The sequence below is a fragment of the Haemaphysalis longicornis genome, unplaced genomic scaffold (assembly GCF_048455015.1).
Source record: "Haemaphysalis longicornis isolate Haplotype H1 unplaced genomic scaffold, Haemaphysalis longicornis Haplotype H1 scaffold_9, whole genome shotgun sequence".
Lineage (NCBI taxonomy): Eukaryota > Metazoa > Arthropoda > Arachnida > Ixodida > Ixodidae > Haemaphysalis > Haemaphysalis longicornis.
In genome coordinates, this window is record NW_027526460.1 from 58,488,254 (window position 1) to 58,507,947 (window position 19,694).

The 19,694-nt window shown below is 45.2% G+C and overlaps 2 protein-coding genes across 2 annotated transcripts in view; one reads left to right on the forward strand and one right to left on the reverse strand.

Annotated features, from left to right (window-relative positions):
- Window positions 1-12,269, reverse strand: part of LOC144153965 (cytochrome P450 4c3-like) — a 37,576-nt gene extending 25,307 nt beyond the window's left edge. The window contains exons 1-6 of the mRNA XM_077685766.1: window positions 12,036-12,269; window positions 10,491-10,781; window positions 7,172-7,284; window positions 4,240-4,325; window positions 370-563; window positions 202-271 (exon numbers count right to left, since the gene is read on the reverse strand). Of these exons, the coding sequence (XP_077541892.1) occupies window positions 202-271; window positions 370-563; window positions 4,240-4,325; window positions 7,172-7,284; window positions 10,491-10,764 (737 nt within the window). The 5' untranslated portion in view covers window positions 10,765-10,781; window positions 12,036-12,269. The remainder of the gene's footprint in view (window positions 1-201; window positions 272-369; window positions 564-4,239; window positions 4,326-7,171; window positions 7,285-10,490; window positions 10,782-12,035) is intronic.
- Window positions 12,270-15,494: 3,225 nt separating this feature from the next.
- The window catches only part of LOC144153970 (uncharacterized), a 98,190-nt gene continuing 93,990 nt past the window's right edge, over window positions 15,495-19,694 (forward strand). The window contains exon 1 of the mRNA XM_077685773.1: window positions 15,495-15,594. The gene's annotated coding sequence lies outside the window, so the exon portion shown is untranslated. The remainder of the gene's footprint in view (window positions 15,595-19,694) is intronic.

Below are 19,694 nucleotides of genomic sequence, written 5' to 3' on the forward strand. Positions count from 1 at the left end.
CAAGATATTGGAGTAAAAAAGTTCAATGTTTGCTAAAAGACCCCCGGGGAACATCGTAACGCTTTCAATACGCTTGCTGCTGTTGCTGTGAAGGTCACAAATGTTTGGTTCGTGTAATTTAGGGTGTTAAAATAGCAAGTAGTTCTCAGTTATACAGCGGGTTTAGACCATCAGCAGAGCAGCGGCGAAATACTTACATACCTGTGGACTGCCATAACGTAAGGGCTATTTTCATTCGTTTGAGCTGAAATGGTAGTTCCCATGACGGTTTCTGAAAGGCAAACGAAAGGGATGTAGAGTGGTCAGATAGTTTAACGCGTCCTCTCTCAAAAAAGAAGAGTATCGCACAGGCTTTTCGGAGAAACTCACCGCATATGGTGTCCAAGGTGCACATGGTCACAACAGGGAGGACATCAAAGTTCTGATTAGTTCGTGACAGCTTGCCAAGCTTTGTGGCAAGGATGAATGACTGGGCATTGATGGTGCCCATAAAGTCGTCCAGGATACGGAAGTGGAAAGCAGGAGTGAACAGGCGTCGCCTTGAGCGCCACTTCTCTCCAGCACTGATGAAAGACACAAGAGAAAACCGGGTAATTCCTCCCTCGACGGAAGTATAAAGGGCACGGATATGGGATAGAAGAAACTTTGCTTCTCCTCATGAACTGTGTCCTCCAAAGTGTCCGACGCATGACCTTCTATACTCCAATTCTCTCAAAGGAATCTTCCGTCTGCATTTTATTCCACGGAATGTCGCGCCACTACTTGTGTAAATTCAGGATTTCCTTCTTTGAGAATCAGAGTCCATGTCAGCTTATTAAATATTGATCCACTGCTGCCTCCTACCGGGAGCGCGGATTTTCCTCGGGTCTAGATTGCGCTTTCAAGTAATGTCTGAAAGCGCTGACGAGTCACTGGCCCTTATTCGCAAGGCAATGTAATTTCACACAGATGGAATGGGAACCACAAACGTGAGTGTTTTTACGGATGATTGAGGTGTTCAGTGACGTTGGAGCACCCAACAGAATTCCGTTGACTGCCTGCATTACCGTTGATTATGCCCTTACATGACCAAGAGTATGCAATGACGACTTGACGCCCATTGTCGACAGTACTCCTTGGTGTGATACGTTTTCTTTAAATGTCAGCACACTGGTCAGTAAAAGAAATTTGTGCGTACCGATCTAGTCGGGAAGGAGAAACATTATCTCAATATAAAATTGCGGCGCAGAACCTCACCGAATTTGTGGCGGGTCTACTGCCGTGTCTACGGGTCTGCTTGGCGGGTCTACTTGGCGGCTCTACTGCCAAGTTTCACAAAACTTGGGAAAGCGTTTAAATCAACAAATCGATTCACAATCAAGAACTACTTGCCAATTATTTAAGGCGCGATTGACAATGCAATATTTCTTTCACATCAGTGAGTTCAAGAATTATCAAAACCAAATATGTATATCCTTCTCACGAGGACATTTAGCCCACATTTATGACATATAAAGATGCAGAGCATCGAAAGAAGCGCCTACAGTAGAATATTCCGTGAAAATGTTTTCAGTGTACAATATTTTACGAGTGTTCAAACTCAGCCTATCCGTTCAAAACGACTGCCTGTACAATCCCACTATTTCCAGCCTCGAGTGGCTCATCTCGCTTTCGCATCGGACGTTGCTGTGCTACACTACACACTAACAGCCTTTCTCGTCATTAGCAGCGCATTAGGCTCCGTATTGACCCAAGGCTTCGTTTTACAATACTGAATTCGTAGTAATCAATTCTCTGGTGTTCCAAAGAAATCCGAACATTGATATTTCTGGCATTCACCCATCAAGAAATTTGGAATTGAAGATTTGTTTAGAAATCCCTATATTAAAAATATGATTGCTTAATTTTTGCCTAATATAGGGATAGGTAATAAAACATTGTTAGGCTTATAGGCATAGTTAAAGTTCTAGTGGGTAGTAAATATAGGAGCAGCGAATATTGCCGAAAGCGCCTCGCTAACCTCTTCGTTACCTAAATACCTCAGGATGAACGGAAAGCCAGCTTTAGAGAATAAAAATAAGGACATATAATGCAGGCCTAACAGGCCAGTAATTCAGCGATTGACCCAAGTGCAACCTACCCGTCTTCTTTCAGCTTGCGTTTCTAGCGTAGGGATTATATTCCCCATCGTTCTCTATGCAGTATGTACATATTCACAGGTTTTAAAATCCCTATCATTACCAGCGCGTTTGTGTTAACTGTCGGCGAAGGCTTTTGCCGAAGATTTTCAACAGCTCTTACCATGATCTTGTCGAGCCAACTGTTCACGCTAGAGTTTTCCTGGTTAATTACACTGTCAAAAATGTGTTGTTGCTCCATTTGCACACTGTCCCTGGGTAACCGGTTCTCTAAACGGATTGTCGACCTGCTGTCTTTTAGCCAGATTGCGTGTCCTACCCACCCTAACATCCTTTGCTTATTCCAAACTAACTTTTAAATGAGCCTGCTCTCTAATTGACGCTGGTGTTTCCTTACTTTACAAGTATACAAATCGTCATTTTCTGCCAATGTGCCATTCGGACATTCTTCGTTTTCTTTCAAGGTACGCAGTGAGACCCCAAGTTTCTGCTCCGTATGTCGTCCCGGGAAGCAAACATCAGTCATGCAGATATTTTGTAGTGACAGGGGCAGCTGTTTTTTTCGGAACATCTGAATAACTCGCAAATGCAGCCAAGTCAATATAAATTCTGCGCTTGACTTCCTTCTCGCAATTTCGAGCAGCGTTAATAAATCGCACAATGTAGTTATGTTCACTGTTATATTAAAAAAATTCGTTGTCTACGTTTAAAACATATTTCAGTATGCTTATAAGATTATTTTTAGTTACTTTTCGCTAATTTATTCTGTATGCAAGCTAAGTCAATTTCACTCAGCATATCTCGCAATCTGTGTCTGGACTGTCTGGATAAAACGAACTCATTCTGAAATCTCAAGTGACGTAATAATTCCACATTTTTCCGGAAGCTTGCTTTTTGTTTTGCAAGGTGACTTTCTTGAAGACCCCTTGAGGACAGATTCAGAATAATTTGGGAGGGACGTTTTATCCTCGCATGACAGCGTTCCTGATAGGAAACATTTTAGTCTTTAATTAAGTACCTTACGGGTACATCGTTTGTAAATCTTCTCAAACAGCGCAGTGCATGGTTCCGGTATTGCGTGATATTTTAAAGGGGCCGTGAAATCCAAATACAAGTTTACTAAGAATGGTACGTTGGCCTGGTAAAAATGACCTCAATTCTATAGCGAACTTTAAACAAATCATCAGTTATTAGAAAAAACATGAAACACTGGCGACTGCCCCGCCATTTCCCGGTGACACCTCTTTGGTGCCACAGAATTCTGGTTGTGTAATTGGAGGATGTCGACGAACGCCGCCGCCAGGAAACTAATGGGGCTATTCTAGTGGAGCCTCTATTTTCGTTCGACCGCAATATTTGGTTGTCTGAGACAGTTTACCAAATTCCTGTATTGATTTTTCAACTCAAGCACAGCCAGCGCTGGCTCGATAATGCTCATTGTTAGCCTTCCATTCAGTACATCAACGCTCTCTCTTCTGTAAATACTGAGACTTTCTTCTGAACCTTTATTTTAAATTCTCCCCCTGTTTGCAGTCGACACCAATTTGCCTTTATTTGTTTTGGATGATCTCGCTGTATTTATTCCCAGATTTGGTCGTTCCCCTGTGTGGAGTTACTTCACTGTACTTTGGCTAGGACGCAACAAAGTTAATGAGCCCGTGATAACTACAATGAAACCAATGTCGCTTTCCATTACAGATTTATGACATTTTAGGTACATTTTAACTCTACTCGTTCCCAGAAAACTTCATTTATTCTTTTCAGGTTTCTTCTTAGGGCAAAATCACGGCAAATACTCGAGTGTTTCGTCTACCAGAGTGGAGAGTTTCCAACTCTACGTTCCCCGGCGTTTTTTGTACGATTTTTGCATTAAAATCTCCTCTGGCCATCCTCAATCTCCTAATTAAATTCCCCACGATCCCGCTTAGCTTTGAATGAATCCAGCTAGTGTGTTAATTTGTACTATTGTTCGAAGTACAATGTAATGAAGTACCACGGAGTTCATACTGCCCGTTAGTTCCCAGTGGAAGTTTGCCTGGCGTTCAAATGATGTCAGGGTACAACTTTCTGAGGGGAAAAAGTAACGTATTAGGCAGAACTTATGAATCCACAGACACCCTACCTTGTGAGCAGTCCGGTTCCTAGCCAACTATGAAGTATCGAGTACTGGTAGCCCTTAGTCAAAATCTTGTTGCTTGAAAGAATTTCCTGAAACAGAAAAAATGACCATGATTGCACGTGGGTGTGAAATGGAGCCTAGATAGATATGCTCTCCTTTTCTTGTAAAGTAAAGCCGTTTATCACCCCATAAAAGCGCGCATCACGCTCCAAACCCGCCATTTAATCGAAGACTCAATCTTTCCAAAGCCGCTTGGAAAGCAGGCTTAAGACCCTGCAAGCAATGTTTGTACCTTCTAAGTTAAAAAGCTATAATAAAAACTGGAGCATGGCGCATTGATAATAGAGCAAGTTGCAGGAGAATGGCGAGCTAGGTTAGTTGCAAAAATTTGCATGTGGAAACACTGAAAAACCGCAACACTGAAAACATAAGACAGACAGAACGAAAGGACGACGAACGACAGGACATGACAGGAAAGCGCTCGTCCTGGCGTTCGGTCTGTCTCACGTTTTCAGCGTTGCTCTTTTTGAAGTTTTCGAAGATAGAATGACTCCATAAATGCACGCCGCCTTTCTGAATAAAACGTCTGCAGGTTAAAACGCACACTTCCGTTTTTTGGGCCGACCGCAGCTAAACGCAGGGTCAAACTTCAGAGGAATAAATCAGAACAATACAGAAATCGAAATCCTTTTTGCAGCGGTGGTTGCGAGTGGTAACACTTCAGCGGGGGCGGTCGTTCCCTGGTTATTCTCGTTTGTGTTGCGTTTTTAAAAGTTTAACCCCAAGCTTTCATGGTTGACTGTCGCACGTTGAAGATTGCCTCTTTCACGCTTTTCTTGAGCACAACGAGCGGGACGCTGAACATCGATATCGCTCGAATTACTTCATCGTCTTTTCTTCAAAACTACTGCCAAACTATAAAGCCTAGACGCTGGCCGTGTAGTTAGTGCGAACGATACCTGTGTTCGCATTTCTAAATTTTTTGTACATCTTTGAGGAGGAACGGTGCTCTGTTTTGAGACATAAAGCAGCCGCTGTTCCTTCAGCACCCCAAAGCTCCTGTTCGTGACATCCGACCACGTTCTCTTGTTCGTGCAGCGTTCACTTCCTCTGTGACCTGTGTTTAGAAGCCCAGATAGCAGGCCAACGTGCCCAGCTACGTGCCCAGTGTTGGCTAGAAAGTTTCTAGCTGTGAAGGCTTCTGAAAGGCTTCACACCCTGCACTAACCCAAGCCAATACCCATCCGCGGTGTGTCACCTCTTTGGTGAACCCGCCACCCTCTGTTTCATTATTTTGTCATGCCCGAAAACTCTTTTCCACTAATCACTACTGATGAACACTCAAAGTTTCGTTCGAATAAGCGCTGGGTTGATATACTGACTCACAAATTTCACAGCAGAGTGGTTGCCTCAGAGTAACTGGGTGACGTAACTGGCATTGACCTCAAATAATTTTACTATGCTGACCCTACTAAACTGACAGAGCACGTTTATGTGGGCACTGGGTATCCGCAACTGCCTGCTCCTCGGCTGTGGTTTTATGCCGTGCTAATTATGCGTTTCCTAAAGTGGCCAGCGCCAACTGGAAACGTGTACGGCGGAAGCTAAAAGCCAGAGGTGGTATGCGTCTTAATTTGGGCACAGCGACAAGTTGCGTTAAAAATAGGAGAAGAGCCGGCACGCGTTGCGGCTGTGACAGAAAGATGGAAAAAAGAGAATACTTGATTTCTACGCGCGTCGTTCGTGCAAAGTGCACGATGGGTTCATTATTCCCCGGTTCGCGATCACGATCACGAGTAATTGTTTTCATCAACCGCGGCCTTTAAAAACGTTTTTGATAGTGTCGTTCTCCGGGCTGGCCTTAAAATTCGTCAGGCATGGGTGGTTATTGCAGCAGCTTCGGTTCAGAACTATCTCTTTGCTTCGATGTAGCGCTGGTGGTGGTGGTGGTGCCAAAAGAGATGGCTCATACCCACTCAGGGGGATTGGCCAGGAAAGGGGCGCTCAGAGAGAGAAATTACAAAGTAATTAAAGAAAGACATTTAAGGAGGTAAATAAAATATTAGGGAAACATATACAGAAAAAAAACTGCTCAAACATGAGACGTAGCATCAGGAAGTGTTGAAACCAACATAAAATAAAATAAAAAAATAAAGGAAAGAAAACATGAAAAGTACGTAGAGAAATAAAACAAGAAGGGAAGCTGGCGAAGGAGAGGCAGTGGGCGGGAAGGCACTGATAGTAGCGATCATACACGCAGGGATCTTTTTGAGGGAAGCCCGGCATGGCCTGGGGCTTGCACGGGAGACGGCCAGATTCCGAAATGCATCTCACACCTTAAGCGCGTGTGTGTGTCCCTCCTCTTTGTCCACGTCTATTTGTGCGCTTTGAAGTTTAAACCAGTGCTACAGAAACATTTCAATGTTTTAATAAAACAGTGCGTTATACAAAAATGCGTTTTATTTTCCTGAGTTTTAAGTTTGCCGAAGGTAAAAAGTTTGTGATGCGCCATATTTTTTATATTTCCGATAGCAAAAACAGCTTTGAGTAGCCAATTTTCATACAAATCTCTAACGGCAACAGGACTAACATTTATATGGGGAAGAGTCAAGCTACGATAAAGGTAATATTAGAGAATGAAACACCTTGATATAGTTTGTCCTGCATGAAAATGGGGACGTCCCGCTTTTAGAGAGCCAATGTCTAAATGTCTGCAAAAATAGCATTGGTCCTCTGTCAACCGTCAATTCGAAATTCCACGAATTTATTGGCAGTAGGTTCGTCGTTTTCGTTGGGAGGCATTAATGAAGGTATCAAGGCCTAAAGGCGTCTTCTACCTTACTCTCAAAAGTAATGAAAAATGCATGGTAAAAACATTTGAAGCTTTGTACAATGACTGCAAATCGCGGGAATGGATCCAGGTAGGCCATTTTACCTCAACGTACTCTGCCTTGAAGACTGTCAGCAAAGGTGTGAAACCGATGTATTGTAGGTACCAGCCGAATTTCTGGAATGTTGCATGGAAGCCTCTCACAGCAGAGAATATCACTAAAACAGAGAGAAAAATATTACATTTTGAACATCCAACACATTTGACCACTGTTTTGGGTAGCATCGAAAGCTGTCCTCTAAGGAGATAACAGCAGAAAGGAGGAGCTCAATAGCACTCTTAAACATGTTTTCCTGCAACCCAACTACTAATTTAGGGACCCTAAATTTCCTATGTTCTTTGATTGTTTCTTGTAGGACAATTATTACTCAGAGAATGTCCCGGTCATAAGAAGTGAGGTGGATGTGAGGACCTATTTCAGAGGATCGGTTCTGAACCGATTATTTGAGCGCTTTGAAAAATTTCCGATGGTAAATATCATCGGGCGTCCGTTACAACGGACATACCAAAAGAGCGGGGTAGTATAAGGTGATAAGTTCACACTCTAATTTATTCGAGCAAAACTTGCGTTTCGTAGAATGTTTTGTTTTTCTTTTATTTCAATTAACTTCCACCCCAAAGAAGGCATAACTTCAAATATGAATTCAGTTATTTCAAGTTGGGCCCATCTGATTGCGTTGACAAAGACATGGTTGCCGAAGATGTTCTTATGAATATAACCAACACTGGCAGGTTTACTACCGTGTTTGCCTGGCGCACGAGTTGGTTTATATCGGCATAGTTCTCTGCCACATATGTCTGTCTTTCCGTCTTGAAGACATGGATGCTAGGCAAAATGACTCGTTACCTGATGGAACAGCGGCGAAAGTGCACGTAATGTGGGTTTAGGAATCAATTGCATCTACATAAGGCTATAAGCAAGGGAAAATTTACGGGGACCACGAAGTTATTCCTGGTATCCCCATGAAACTGCGGCTGTAGATTTTTAATGCGTAGCATTCTTTGCCGAGTACACCCACAGCCAGGAGCGTGTAACGCCTGCCATTTCCACAATAATGCAGATTTCGGAAAGTTTCGCCTATAATCGTTATAAGAGAGTAAATGGAGGTAATTGGTCGGACGAAATTTTGGAGAACTGAGAAAATACCAAAAATATAAAATTATTTCGGAAAATGGCGAACCATGTACCGCCCGCATTTCCGCAATATGGCAGATTTCGCGAAAGTTCCAAATGTAATCGTTATAATAACGTAAGTCGACAGAAGTGGTAGGACAAAATTTTGAAATACTAAAAAACAATGAAAGTACGAAAAATACGGAGAATATCAAAACGTATAACGCATAGAATTTCCACAATATTGCAGGTTTTGCAAAAGTTTCACCTGTAATCGTCATAATAGTGCAAATGCAGATAAGTGGTCGAACTAAATTCAAAGAAAAACTACAAAAACAAGAAAAATATGTAATGACGAAAAATGGTGAACCGTGTAACGCCCTGTATTTCCACAATAACGCAGTGTCTGCAAAAGTCCCAAATTTAGTCGTTTTAATAGCGTAAGTGGAGAAAATTGGTAGCAGGAATACGGAAAATGCCAAACCGTATAACGCGCTTCATTTCAATAAAAATGCAGAATTCGCGGAAATTTCACGTATAATCGTTATATTAGCGCAAATTAGACTAGTAGAAAAAAGTTTTGACATACTAAAAAATAAACAAGTAAAAAAATTACGGAAATTGGGAATATTGGATATAGAAATAATTAGAAATGAAATGGAAATAATTGGTCGGACACAATATAGAAAAAAAAACAGATTGAGTGTAAAACAAACCCGGTCAAGACAAGCGGCACAAGAATGATAAGCAATAGTAGATAATTCTCTGAATTTCAGCTGAATTTCTTCTGCTTTTTTTGTATAATGGCGGAAACATTTTGATAGAATTACACTGAATGACATTAATTGCAAGCGAAGTATTTTCTGCCAGCTAAGATCCCCTCCCAAAACTCATAATCAGACTTAGAAGCGAAATAGCAGACGTATAGGTGGGTAGCTTTCTGACGACTTGAGTTGTAAGTGGTTTTTGCAAAACCGTGACATCTTGGGTGTCCGAGCTGCCGCGGAAATACTGCGGTGTTTCTCGCTATCTGTCTACTACGACTGCTCAATGCATTGTCACTAATCCTTCAGGAGTTCTGCGGAGATTCGGGGCTCAGTTGTGAAGGTACTCGGTTGTGGCTCACCCTCGTCCTGGTAGCTCTCGCCGTTAGCCAGTTGACATACGGCATCTCTATGCTCTGGTAGCATCAGAAGACGCCCTGGCGTAGCATATACTGTTTTTTATCAACTCTCCACCGTTACACTTCCGTCTGCCTCATCGCGAGGTCACAGGGATTTCAAAAAGCACTAATCAGAGCCCGGTAGCATCAGACGACACTTTCTTCGGCAACGGTCTAAATAATGTTGCATCATGGCGGCCATGGGAGCAGTCACAATTGATTCTACCCAACCTGAAGAACCGCTTCCGCTCACTGACTAGCCAGAGATAATGTTGATTACTGATAGTGACTGTCGTTAGTCAGTGTGCGGAAGCGGTTTCACCGGTTGGGTAAAAGTCAAGACACGCTGTTCCCATCCAATATATAGCTTGCATGTGACGTCCCCACAGCCCTTTCTGGAGTACCGCTCTCCGCTTACCCAGTGCTACTCGAGATCGGAGGGGGAGATAAGTTCACGGCCTTCCACCGTGCAAGCGGTGCTCCAAGATGGCCGCTACAGTGACGTCAGTGCAAGCTATGTATACGTAAATCCTCGCTGGTGTCGTTCCGCATCTCAAAGGGATCAGTCTTCGTGATTTTACGCAGCCGGTGCAAACGCTTCCGCTCATTCATGAACTAAAGCCACTATCAAGAATTAACACTGACCCTGGCTAGTCAGTGAGCGGAGGCGGTGTGGCCGGTTGCGTAAAATAAACTAGGACTGCTCCTATGGCCGCCATGATGCAACACTATTTAGACCATTACCTTCCCTTTACCATACCCTAACCGCAGTGTTCAATCTCAATGTTAGCAGCCGCCTGCGACCTGGCAGGTGCATTGCGTTGGCGAACGCATTAAAAAAGTAAAAGCAAACTAAGCATAAGCAAAGGAACTATACTTCGTCTCGTGTTCCAAGACGACTCGTGCTTTTTCTACTCGTGGTTCTTGAAGATTTTTTCTGTTTCTGTGTCATTTGAAGGTGGAGACATAATATTTGCGTTTTCTCACCGAAGCTACGCATGCACAGTTACCATGTATCACCATACTAAGATCAGCCTAAACAAGAACATCAGGCAAACCAAGAATATGTACCGAACAAAGCAACTCACAGGCACTGAATCCGGCCGGTGACATTGGCTGATCGCAGGCCCTCATGATGATCCACTCCTGCTGGAAAGGGAACTGCTGCCGAACCTGTGGCAGCGCTTGCAGCTGCTTCAGTGTTTTAGACTGCGTGATCCGGCCCAGCCATATAAGCGATCCGACGAACACAGCACAGCTCCCCAACGTGAGCAGCAACACTTTCGCTGCATAGGAGGCAACCTCTAGGAAGCTGCCACTCAGCAGCAGGTCCATGGTTCCATGCGCTGGTTGCCCAGACATCACTGGATGCGGGTCAACTGGTTGAAAAATAATCAAAAGCAATATGTTTCCCAGTTCTTGTATTAGCATTTACTTTCCTTAAAATAGTTTTTTTTAGCATCCTTACAGAAACTACAACTTTAAACGGCAGGGCAATGTTACTGACTCCTGGGGCAAATACCAGCCGACATCAAAAGTATCGCAATATGAAGCAACCTGTAAATATGCAGCTGAACATTACAGTTCTGTCATTATCACTGGTGCAGAAAACCGCGTTCTGGGGGAGTAGGTTTTAAAGCAATTTTAACGCTTTGAATGTAAGTATGGTTGACTACCGCGAAGGCTGGCCTTTTGCGGAAACGAAGTTACACCACAAATATGCGAAAACGCACTCGAGTTTACTTACGTTTTAGGAGAGCCTTAGAATTAGCAACCGTAATACATTTTGGGTAAAAACACAAGAACATGTGCAAAAATGGCATGCCTGAAAGAGGCAGTTTTAGTTGGGATCGGGGTATTCGTCAAATGCGGACGATAACGCCCATTCTGGGAAGCTTTCAGATGTGGAAGTGGTATCACGATAGTGACCCAACCCGGAGATAAGTGGGAAAATTCTGATACGGCATTATGTCGAAGCACGTTCATATTTAATCCCAAATGAAATTTGACTGTCCTCATTTAAAACGGTTTAATATTGATCGATCCGGACAGTTGCTTGAAGAACGCTCTTACAGGTACATAACTGCCTGCAGTAAGACTATAGACTATAATCTAAATCCCGTTAGATAACATGCCTGTGACGATTCGTAGCTGTGCAGACTGCCCAATCTGAAAGGAGATGAAATCGCTGCGAAATAAAATACAACATTAGGTGTATCCTATGATAACTGCTTACATAATTCCTTAACTGAAACATTCGCATCCCTCTTGTGGACTATATTGTTGAAGTGATTAAAATAATGACAATCACCTTATATGGCGGGCTCGTATCGCGCGTTATATTCCGACCAGACTACAGGTGAGGTCTTACTTGTAACCCGTGCTTGTAACACACGCAAGGCTTATTCAATGTCGGGCAAACGCTTGCTTGCACAGCTTCCGTGAAAGAATTTCTGCTCTTTGCCTAAGCTCCCACTTCAAAATGTGAAACAGCTGGCCTGTATCGAACAGTAACTCCTTTAACCACTTCAGCTTCCTGAGATTACGGCATAGTAAGCGGAGGCCGTTCGCTTCAAAAATGAAGATCTTGTTGTTTATATACAAATGGTCAAATGCCGTTTGTTTACACGTACCGTGCTCTGGCCCGACGCAGACGTCTTCGTCGACAGCTCACTCACATTTGAGCGGTTTCAAGTGTCCTGGATGGCGGTGGTTCGCGTGTGCCGCGCACCAAACCTTTTATGGGAAATGTTCCGCTGGTATAAAGCAAACTCTCAAAGCTCCTCAAAAGTGGGAGGCCGCAGATGAATACACGGGCCCAGGATACCCGAGCAAAACAAACACCACACACACCACTGGGTTGCGGTAGGCACAAGGCTGTCGCCGTTGGGGCGCGGCGAGAGTCGTCGGCGAAACAAACTGACCTTGACGACGCAGCTCTCGACGCATCGCGCACGAGCCCGGAGAGAGAGAGAGAGAAAAAATATATTCAACCCAAATGAGTCTCGGGGAAAGGAGGGCGGAAATTCCTCAACGAGCGAGCGAGCAGACTTGCCTTCTGACCGGACGGAACGAAAGCAGCCAGCCGTAATGGAGTTGGAACGATGCATGGGTGAGAGTGACATTATCATTTAGGCAGATTGTGCAGATCACGCTTGAGCGTGCTTGCTAGATTCTAGGGCTTTTTTTAATGTACTACGCGAAGACGTAGCAGGCACGCGTTAGACAAAGTTGGCATTTGTGGTACATACTCTTATAGTGCGAGAACACTTTAGTGAGTAGCCTTGCCGAGAATATTGTGATGCCTTGCATCGGCACAGTCATGCAGGACGGGAAAACTTAGCAATTTTAATTTTCCCGGAATAATTTATTATTCGTGAAAAAACGGGTTCAATGAAACCTGGAGGTAAAGAAGATAGCAAAACCTCGCAATTTTCCGTTACTTGCTTTTTTTTTTGTTACATGCAGGTTTCGAATTAAGGCTCGCAGGATTGAAGCAAAAACGAAGCCAAAATGTTAGACATCACTAAAGGAGAAGTCACCCTGCTTGTATTGTTTTCAGAGTGTAAAGAAGTGTGCTCCTATCTACGATGTGAAGGTGGTTGGTAAGCAAAGCTTTAAACTGCATCCACAACAATTGCCCATGCGACGTCACTTGAATTGACACACATGGCTCTACATAGAGTGAAACGAGAGATTCGGCCAGCCGTTATTTGTGATTCGAGTGGCGGATTCTCGAACTTAGTGCGTCGGCAACTGCCGGGCTGGGGCGGTGGAAGCCGCCGCCCTAGCCCGGCCGTGCGTCAGCACAAACAGAATGGAGAAGAGCATCTTTCGAAGGGTTAGACAGCGGAACCTAGCCATTCTGATGTGCCAGCTCGGTGCCACACCACCGCGCAACACCAGCGTAGACAGCGAAACAATTCAGCATGGGAACTTAGTGATTTCCATTTAACCGATTTAACCTATTTGGCTTAGTGGGATTTAGAATAGCGGTAAGGCTGAGGGAACTTTTATAACCGGTATTTATCAGAACCAGTTGCTCCTAACACCTTTTGTAATACCTCTTAAAACACAACCGAATCGGTATTCATCAATTTAGAAAACGGAGTCCCGTTAGTGGAAATCAGTACGCAAAAGGTGGCGTTTCTCTAGCGCCCAGATGTCTGTATGTGGTCTCTACATTTTTTCCCCTCTTCAAACCAATCCCTAATGTATCTTTGCCGTACGACCACTTAATTCCGTCGGGTCCGGGTTACTCAGGAGGTGCTGCCGAACAAGTTAATCAAGCCTTGAGAAGGAAGCGCAAAATGGACGCGAAGCTGCGGCCAAACAGGCCCAAAACAACCGTCACGAAAGCAGACGACAAAGCCGTACGGCTCGCGCCCGCCGGCAAGCAGGCACCTAGGCGTGGGGAGCGCTGGGTAAATTCCCCGCGCCAGCAACAGCGTGCTCTGTGAGTGAAACACCGCCCCCACCCTCCGGCTCCACCGCGTTGGGGGTTCATTGTCACGCACGCCGCCAAAGTACCGTTGGCTGGTAGAGGTAGAGAGTTTCGCTTTAAATCTGTGTGAATTACGCCTGCTGCTTTCCCGCTAGCTTAGGCCTACACGGTGTCCCAGAGAAGCAAGGTCACTTGCTCCGCCACTTGCTCCGTCACTTGCTCGACACCGCATCGAACATGTACGTACATACTCACGGCTGCTTGTAACCTAGGTGCTCCTCCTTGCCTGGACACACCGTCCATCCAACGCCATCGACTGACCAGCGGCAACTGAGGACACCCCTGCCGGCGAGCAATGGCGCTGCCCCAGCCCTGCCGATGACCGCGAATTCCTTTACTTCGACGGATTCGCTCCGCCAAATTTCGGCGATGTTGCGGACTTCGGCTGGCAACCGGCGACAGCATCGGCACTACATAAGGAGCCTTCAACGCACCTGCCGGTAGTGCTCGACACCGCATCGAACATGTAGTCACGGCTGCTTGTAACCCAGGTTAGTTACTTAAAAAACAGTCTGTGCTTTCGCAGCTCTGATCGCTGTATTGTAGCGGTGTTGTGCCCCATTGACACTGGCTATCTGTTCAGAAGTGTTATTTCTACGTGCTTCCTTTGTGCTTATCAGGCTATTACCATGAACATGCTTCTGTTGCTATCTGGAGATATTGAGACCAACCCAGGGCCTGATAGCGTCGTTGAAACTTCCACGCAAACAGAAACCACTGAAAGTTCTGCCCTTCTGGAAGCAATAAAATTATTGAGCAGGGACAACTGCAGCTACGAACAGACTTGCGGGAATGGGGAAAGGGCATTGAATCTAAGCTGAACAACATAGAAGAAAGGGTCAAGTGCCTTGAGCAGGAAAAAATCAATTCCCAAGGTAACCCGTCGTCTTTAACAAATTCGCAGGGCAACGCCTCCATTCTAACCCAAGACTTAGCGTTGCTAAAAGCGGCTGCGGATGACGCCGAGAACCGATTGCGCAGGAACAACCTTTTATTCTTCGGGATTCCAGATAGCCAAACAGAGACATGGGCTGAATCAGAGGACGCTGTCGTTGGCTTGTGCGCGCAGTCTTTGAACATAACGATTGACAAAAAAGTCAACTGGAAAGGGCGCACAGAATCGGTAGTTTCCAGCCGAATAAAAATCTACCAATTGTTGGAAAGTTCTGCCGCTTTAAAGATAAAGATTTTATCTTAGCATCCGGTGCTAAACTATAGGAGACGGATTTTGCTGTTCACGAAGACTTCTCGGCTACGGCCCGGCATGCATGGCGGAAGCTCCTTGAGTTTTCCAGGCAGCACGATGGTAAATTTCAGCTACGTAAGCTTTAGTATTACTTTTGAAATTGGCACTTTTCAGTGTTTAACGCGATTCGGGAGCCAAACGTGGGCTCAAAGGGCTCCTTCTTGCGAAGTTGATGCTCTTTACCGCACTCAAAATTGATGACAGTGTGCTAGCTGGGATACTCTAGCAGGAGTCGACATGTTGCTTTCGCGCCTTAACGGAGACGTAATTTAAAATTGTGAGATTGTCTTGAAAAGACACAACTTTTCGTTTTCTGGCAGCAGAACTCATCACCTGCGAACTGATACCGCAGATGGCAGTGGAGACGCGCGACTACAGGCCGACAGGAAGGAAGGCCTACAAGCTCAAAACCCGTATCCGCACTCACGTGTGGAAACCATAGGTGAGCAAAACAAAACGAACTAACTCAAAAACAGTCAAAATATTTTTTTTTTTCATTCACACTTCGCTCACTCAAACTCAGACTCAAAAAGCTCGTCTTTTCTCAAAATCGCTCGTACTCACTCATCACCTACTCTTTTTTAATCATACTAACTTGTTCTCAAACTCGTTTGTCCTCACGAGTACTCGTACTGAATCTGTACTCATGAGTACTCAATTCTTGGGTACTCACTTTTAATACTCAATCTGCACTCACTCGTACCCTTATTCCCTTTGTAGTCATGGCTAATCGTGCTCAATTTGTACTCACGAGTACTAAACTTATTTCTACTGTTAGCTATAAGCTAGATCGCGGCTCAATTAAAAGACTAAATCGAAAATTTAAAATTTTTGAGTACAAAAAGTGTGGTTACATATATAGAGCAGGCCAGAGCACCACGGGAAAAAGTGTCTGACGCGGTGTACTGTCGTAGGGCGACAAGCCGCGCGGAGGCACGTACACGTGTGAGAGCGAAACGGAACGTCAGCACGCGCCTTACGTCTGGCCAAAATGGAACGTCAGCACTCGCGTTACATCTGGCGTCTCCTCTTGTTTTCAGGAATACAAAAAAAAAAGAAGTCTGGGAAGCGTCGGGCTCTCGTGAGGTGGGGGGAGGAGCTTAGCTTGAGGTTTCTTTGCGCGGCCGTGGCCCTATTTGCGTTTTCTGCGTGTCTTTAGGTGGCAGCTTTTGTCGTCCGTTTTGTTTCTCGGCACGCTGATATTCTTTGAATCGCGCTACGAATTCGATTATTGCCTGCACCCCCCCCCCCGACCCCCACTCCCCAGCACAATCAAGAGTCTGCGTAGATTGACGTCCGTCGTTTGTATCCAGATCGCTCTCCGCTTATGCACAGTTATTCAATGCTTTGTTCCGGATGATAGAAACTTTGTTAATTGGGCGTTCGTCTCGATCAGGTTCGGTGAATGTCAAATCGGCTTGATTTTGTTTTCGTACTACCGTGGAATGCACATCGTCGGACCTGAACATGACAGCTTTTACGGCGTTGCGTTTGTCGCCTCGCTTCCGTTGGCGATTGTGTTCGTGTAGCTCGTTCCGTGCTTGATGCATGTGTTTTGTCGGGTGGCGAGCTACGGTGTGCAGGGATGGCATAGTTCGGCGCGTTGAGAACGCTGCTTCGATTGAGGTGTGCGTTGCGTATGGTGTGGGAGCCGTTTGTCTTTTCGTTTAGCATGCGATGGCGTGGCGTTTTCATAGGATGGCGTGGCTAATCGGTCAAAATTGTTGCTGCTCCGTGCTCGATTTTGCCGTGGTTACCTCGGAAGTGAAGCCTTTAAAGGGACACTGAAGTGATTTGTAAACAATGCGGGATTACGAGCGCAAACTGTAGTCCGGAGTCCCTGGGCCCTGTTTCGACCACTCTGTGCGCGTTTACGCGAATTTATTTAGTAGAAAAATTAATTCGAAAATGCTGTCCTCCTCTCTTTACGCTCGCCCATTTTCTGTGGCGTTTTCGTGTGACGTCAGCAGGAGAGGAGCTGACAATTGGCTGCGCTACTGCACGGCTCGCCGACCTTCCGCGACCGAGTTAGTCGGTCCACCGTTTAGTCCGCCGGCCGCCAACGGGTCGTCGCAATTCGCTCGATCAGTTGAAACTAAGCCACAACACGTTTGGGAATGGAAGAATGCGCCTTTATTTACTTCGTTAGTTTGTACACTGTATCTAGCTCCAAGTCAAGGTCACTTCACACAAGCGCTGCACAAGCGCACATGCGACGCTTCGCTGACTGGTAGGCCAGTAGGAAAATATAAGGCCTCTTGAAGGGGGAGAAGAGTGAGCGAAGTCAATATAGGTACTAAGGAAATAAAATCAACTGATATCTTTACCGTACAGCGTAAAACTAGGGTGCGGGAAGCACTTTTTTGCACTGGGCGAACAAGCAGAGCGGTCAGCAGCACGACTACGCATCTGCGAACGCTTTCCCGTCTACGAAATGCAATTGCTAGACGTGAGCTATTGTGGAAACTCGGGGGACGCTTACTGCACGAGCGCAATACAACAAATAGTCACCTAAGCTGCTTGAAATACTAAAACTAAATAAAAGTGTAAACTGGTTATACATTATATACCTTATCTTTTCCATCACGGCCAGCGGCCCCCTGTGGCCTTTTTTTGTATTTATTGCCTGTCTTTGACAATTCACAACAGATTACATCTCAACACTGCAAATATGTACACATACAAGAGGTGCAGTTGCCAGCCACTACAGGGCTGACTTTGTTCATTTAAAATGCCCTCATATTGATTAGTTGCTCTATTTGCGGCAGCCAATCAGGTAGTTCTTGGTGGAACTTAATAACTTCAACAAATCGCCCAATGCTCTCTTTGAAATACTCCCTTGCACATCGCGCATCAACATCGCTGTACAACCTTGCTGTACGAGAGCGCCATATACTATGGAGACCCAGTGCCATGACTAAATCGTAAGGCACTCCATCCTGATTGTCTATTGCAAGGAAACGTATACCGTGAGGATCTAGAGGAAAATCTTTGTGTAATGTCCTCTGTAGCACATCCCAAAAATATACTCCCTCCCAACAATGCAAAAATACATGATCTATTGTCTCGGGGGATTTACAACTAAAACAATCTGTCCCCCATGGTATGAATAACCCCCTTTCTTCCATAAATGTTCGTACTAATAATGTCCCTGTATGTAACCTAAACATAAAGGATTTGACCCCTGGTTGAATCTGCATTCTTTTAACCCTCTTAAGCACATCGCTACCGGGCCTTCCAAAGTACATAGCCCTGTACATGGGAACAGGGAACACAACATCGACAATATCATGATACAATTTCTTACGCCTAGTTGTCTGGGGTGCTGGGTATGTCATCGCCATTGTTTTGCCAGTCACAAGTTCGAATCGCCGCGGGTACATGCTTTTTTTTTTATGAGTTAACTTTTTTGTTTTTTGCCGATGTTATCTATATTGAGTTCACCTTTTTTGGGGCCGCAACGTTCATGGCTACACGAACTAGTTCACAAAACGCGCGCAGGCTGGCACTGGCGCGCTAGCGAGTTCTCGTTGGCGTGCTGTTGTCATAAGCACCGACTGCTTGCGGGCAGTGGGCACAGGCCCGAATGAACAGACCCTTGGCCTGGTGCGAACACGCTTTTTACGATACAGGCATGAGCGAGGCAAGCTTCAAATATGGAGGAAAAGCGCATGCATTTGAGCGTCTGCGGGGACGCGGAGGGCGTTCATGCACTGCGTAGGCCTGAGATAGTGAATGCTACGATTCCAAGCCGTCCTGGGAGGCTTATCTTATGCATTTTACAGCCGACAACATGGCAGAAGCGCGGTACTATGATAACTGGAATATTGAGAATGCCCACCCAACGACGCCATCGAATGTCAAAAATGTTGTTTTACAGACCGAAACCGAAACCGAAACTTGTTTGATTGCTAACCTTGGGCATCGTCCAATCACGGCGACCCCTCCTCTCAACGTCACAACTTAGTTTGTGCGGCCGCCGCAAACCGCGCATGGTAGTTTTTCTTCTTTCGCGCTTTGTAAAATAATTACCGATTTGTCAACCGGATAAACGGTGAAAAGTGTGCTCATTTGAGCCAGTCTACACAGTGCAAGCAAAAACGGGAGCTTGACAAATTCACTTCAGTGTCCCTTTAAGGTGGGGAAGCGGCCTTAGTTCGTCTCGTCCTTTCGGTCCCACATTCCTTGACGTCGTAAGCCTGACTCCATCGGTAGGGCATTTGATGCATTCGTCTGGATCGGATTCATTCGTTGTCGTTCTTGCCGTGTCCGTGTCGTCGCTCAAGCTCTCGTCTTTTGCCCGTTGTTTTTTTTTTTTTTTTCGAGAATGTTGAGCTCGGTATCTCTCCCGTACAAGAAGGCTCGAAAGCGTTCAATTCTTTCCAAGTACGCTTCAGATCGTCAACTCCTTTACCTCTATTCTTGTAGCTTCTGTTGCGCTACCGCTTTCCTTCGAATGCTGTTGCGAGCTTCCGTGTTTGTTTAATAAACTCAAAAAATGGGGCTGTTCTACTGCCCGCACTACACTTAGTTTAAACTTTT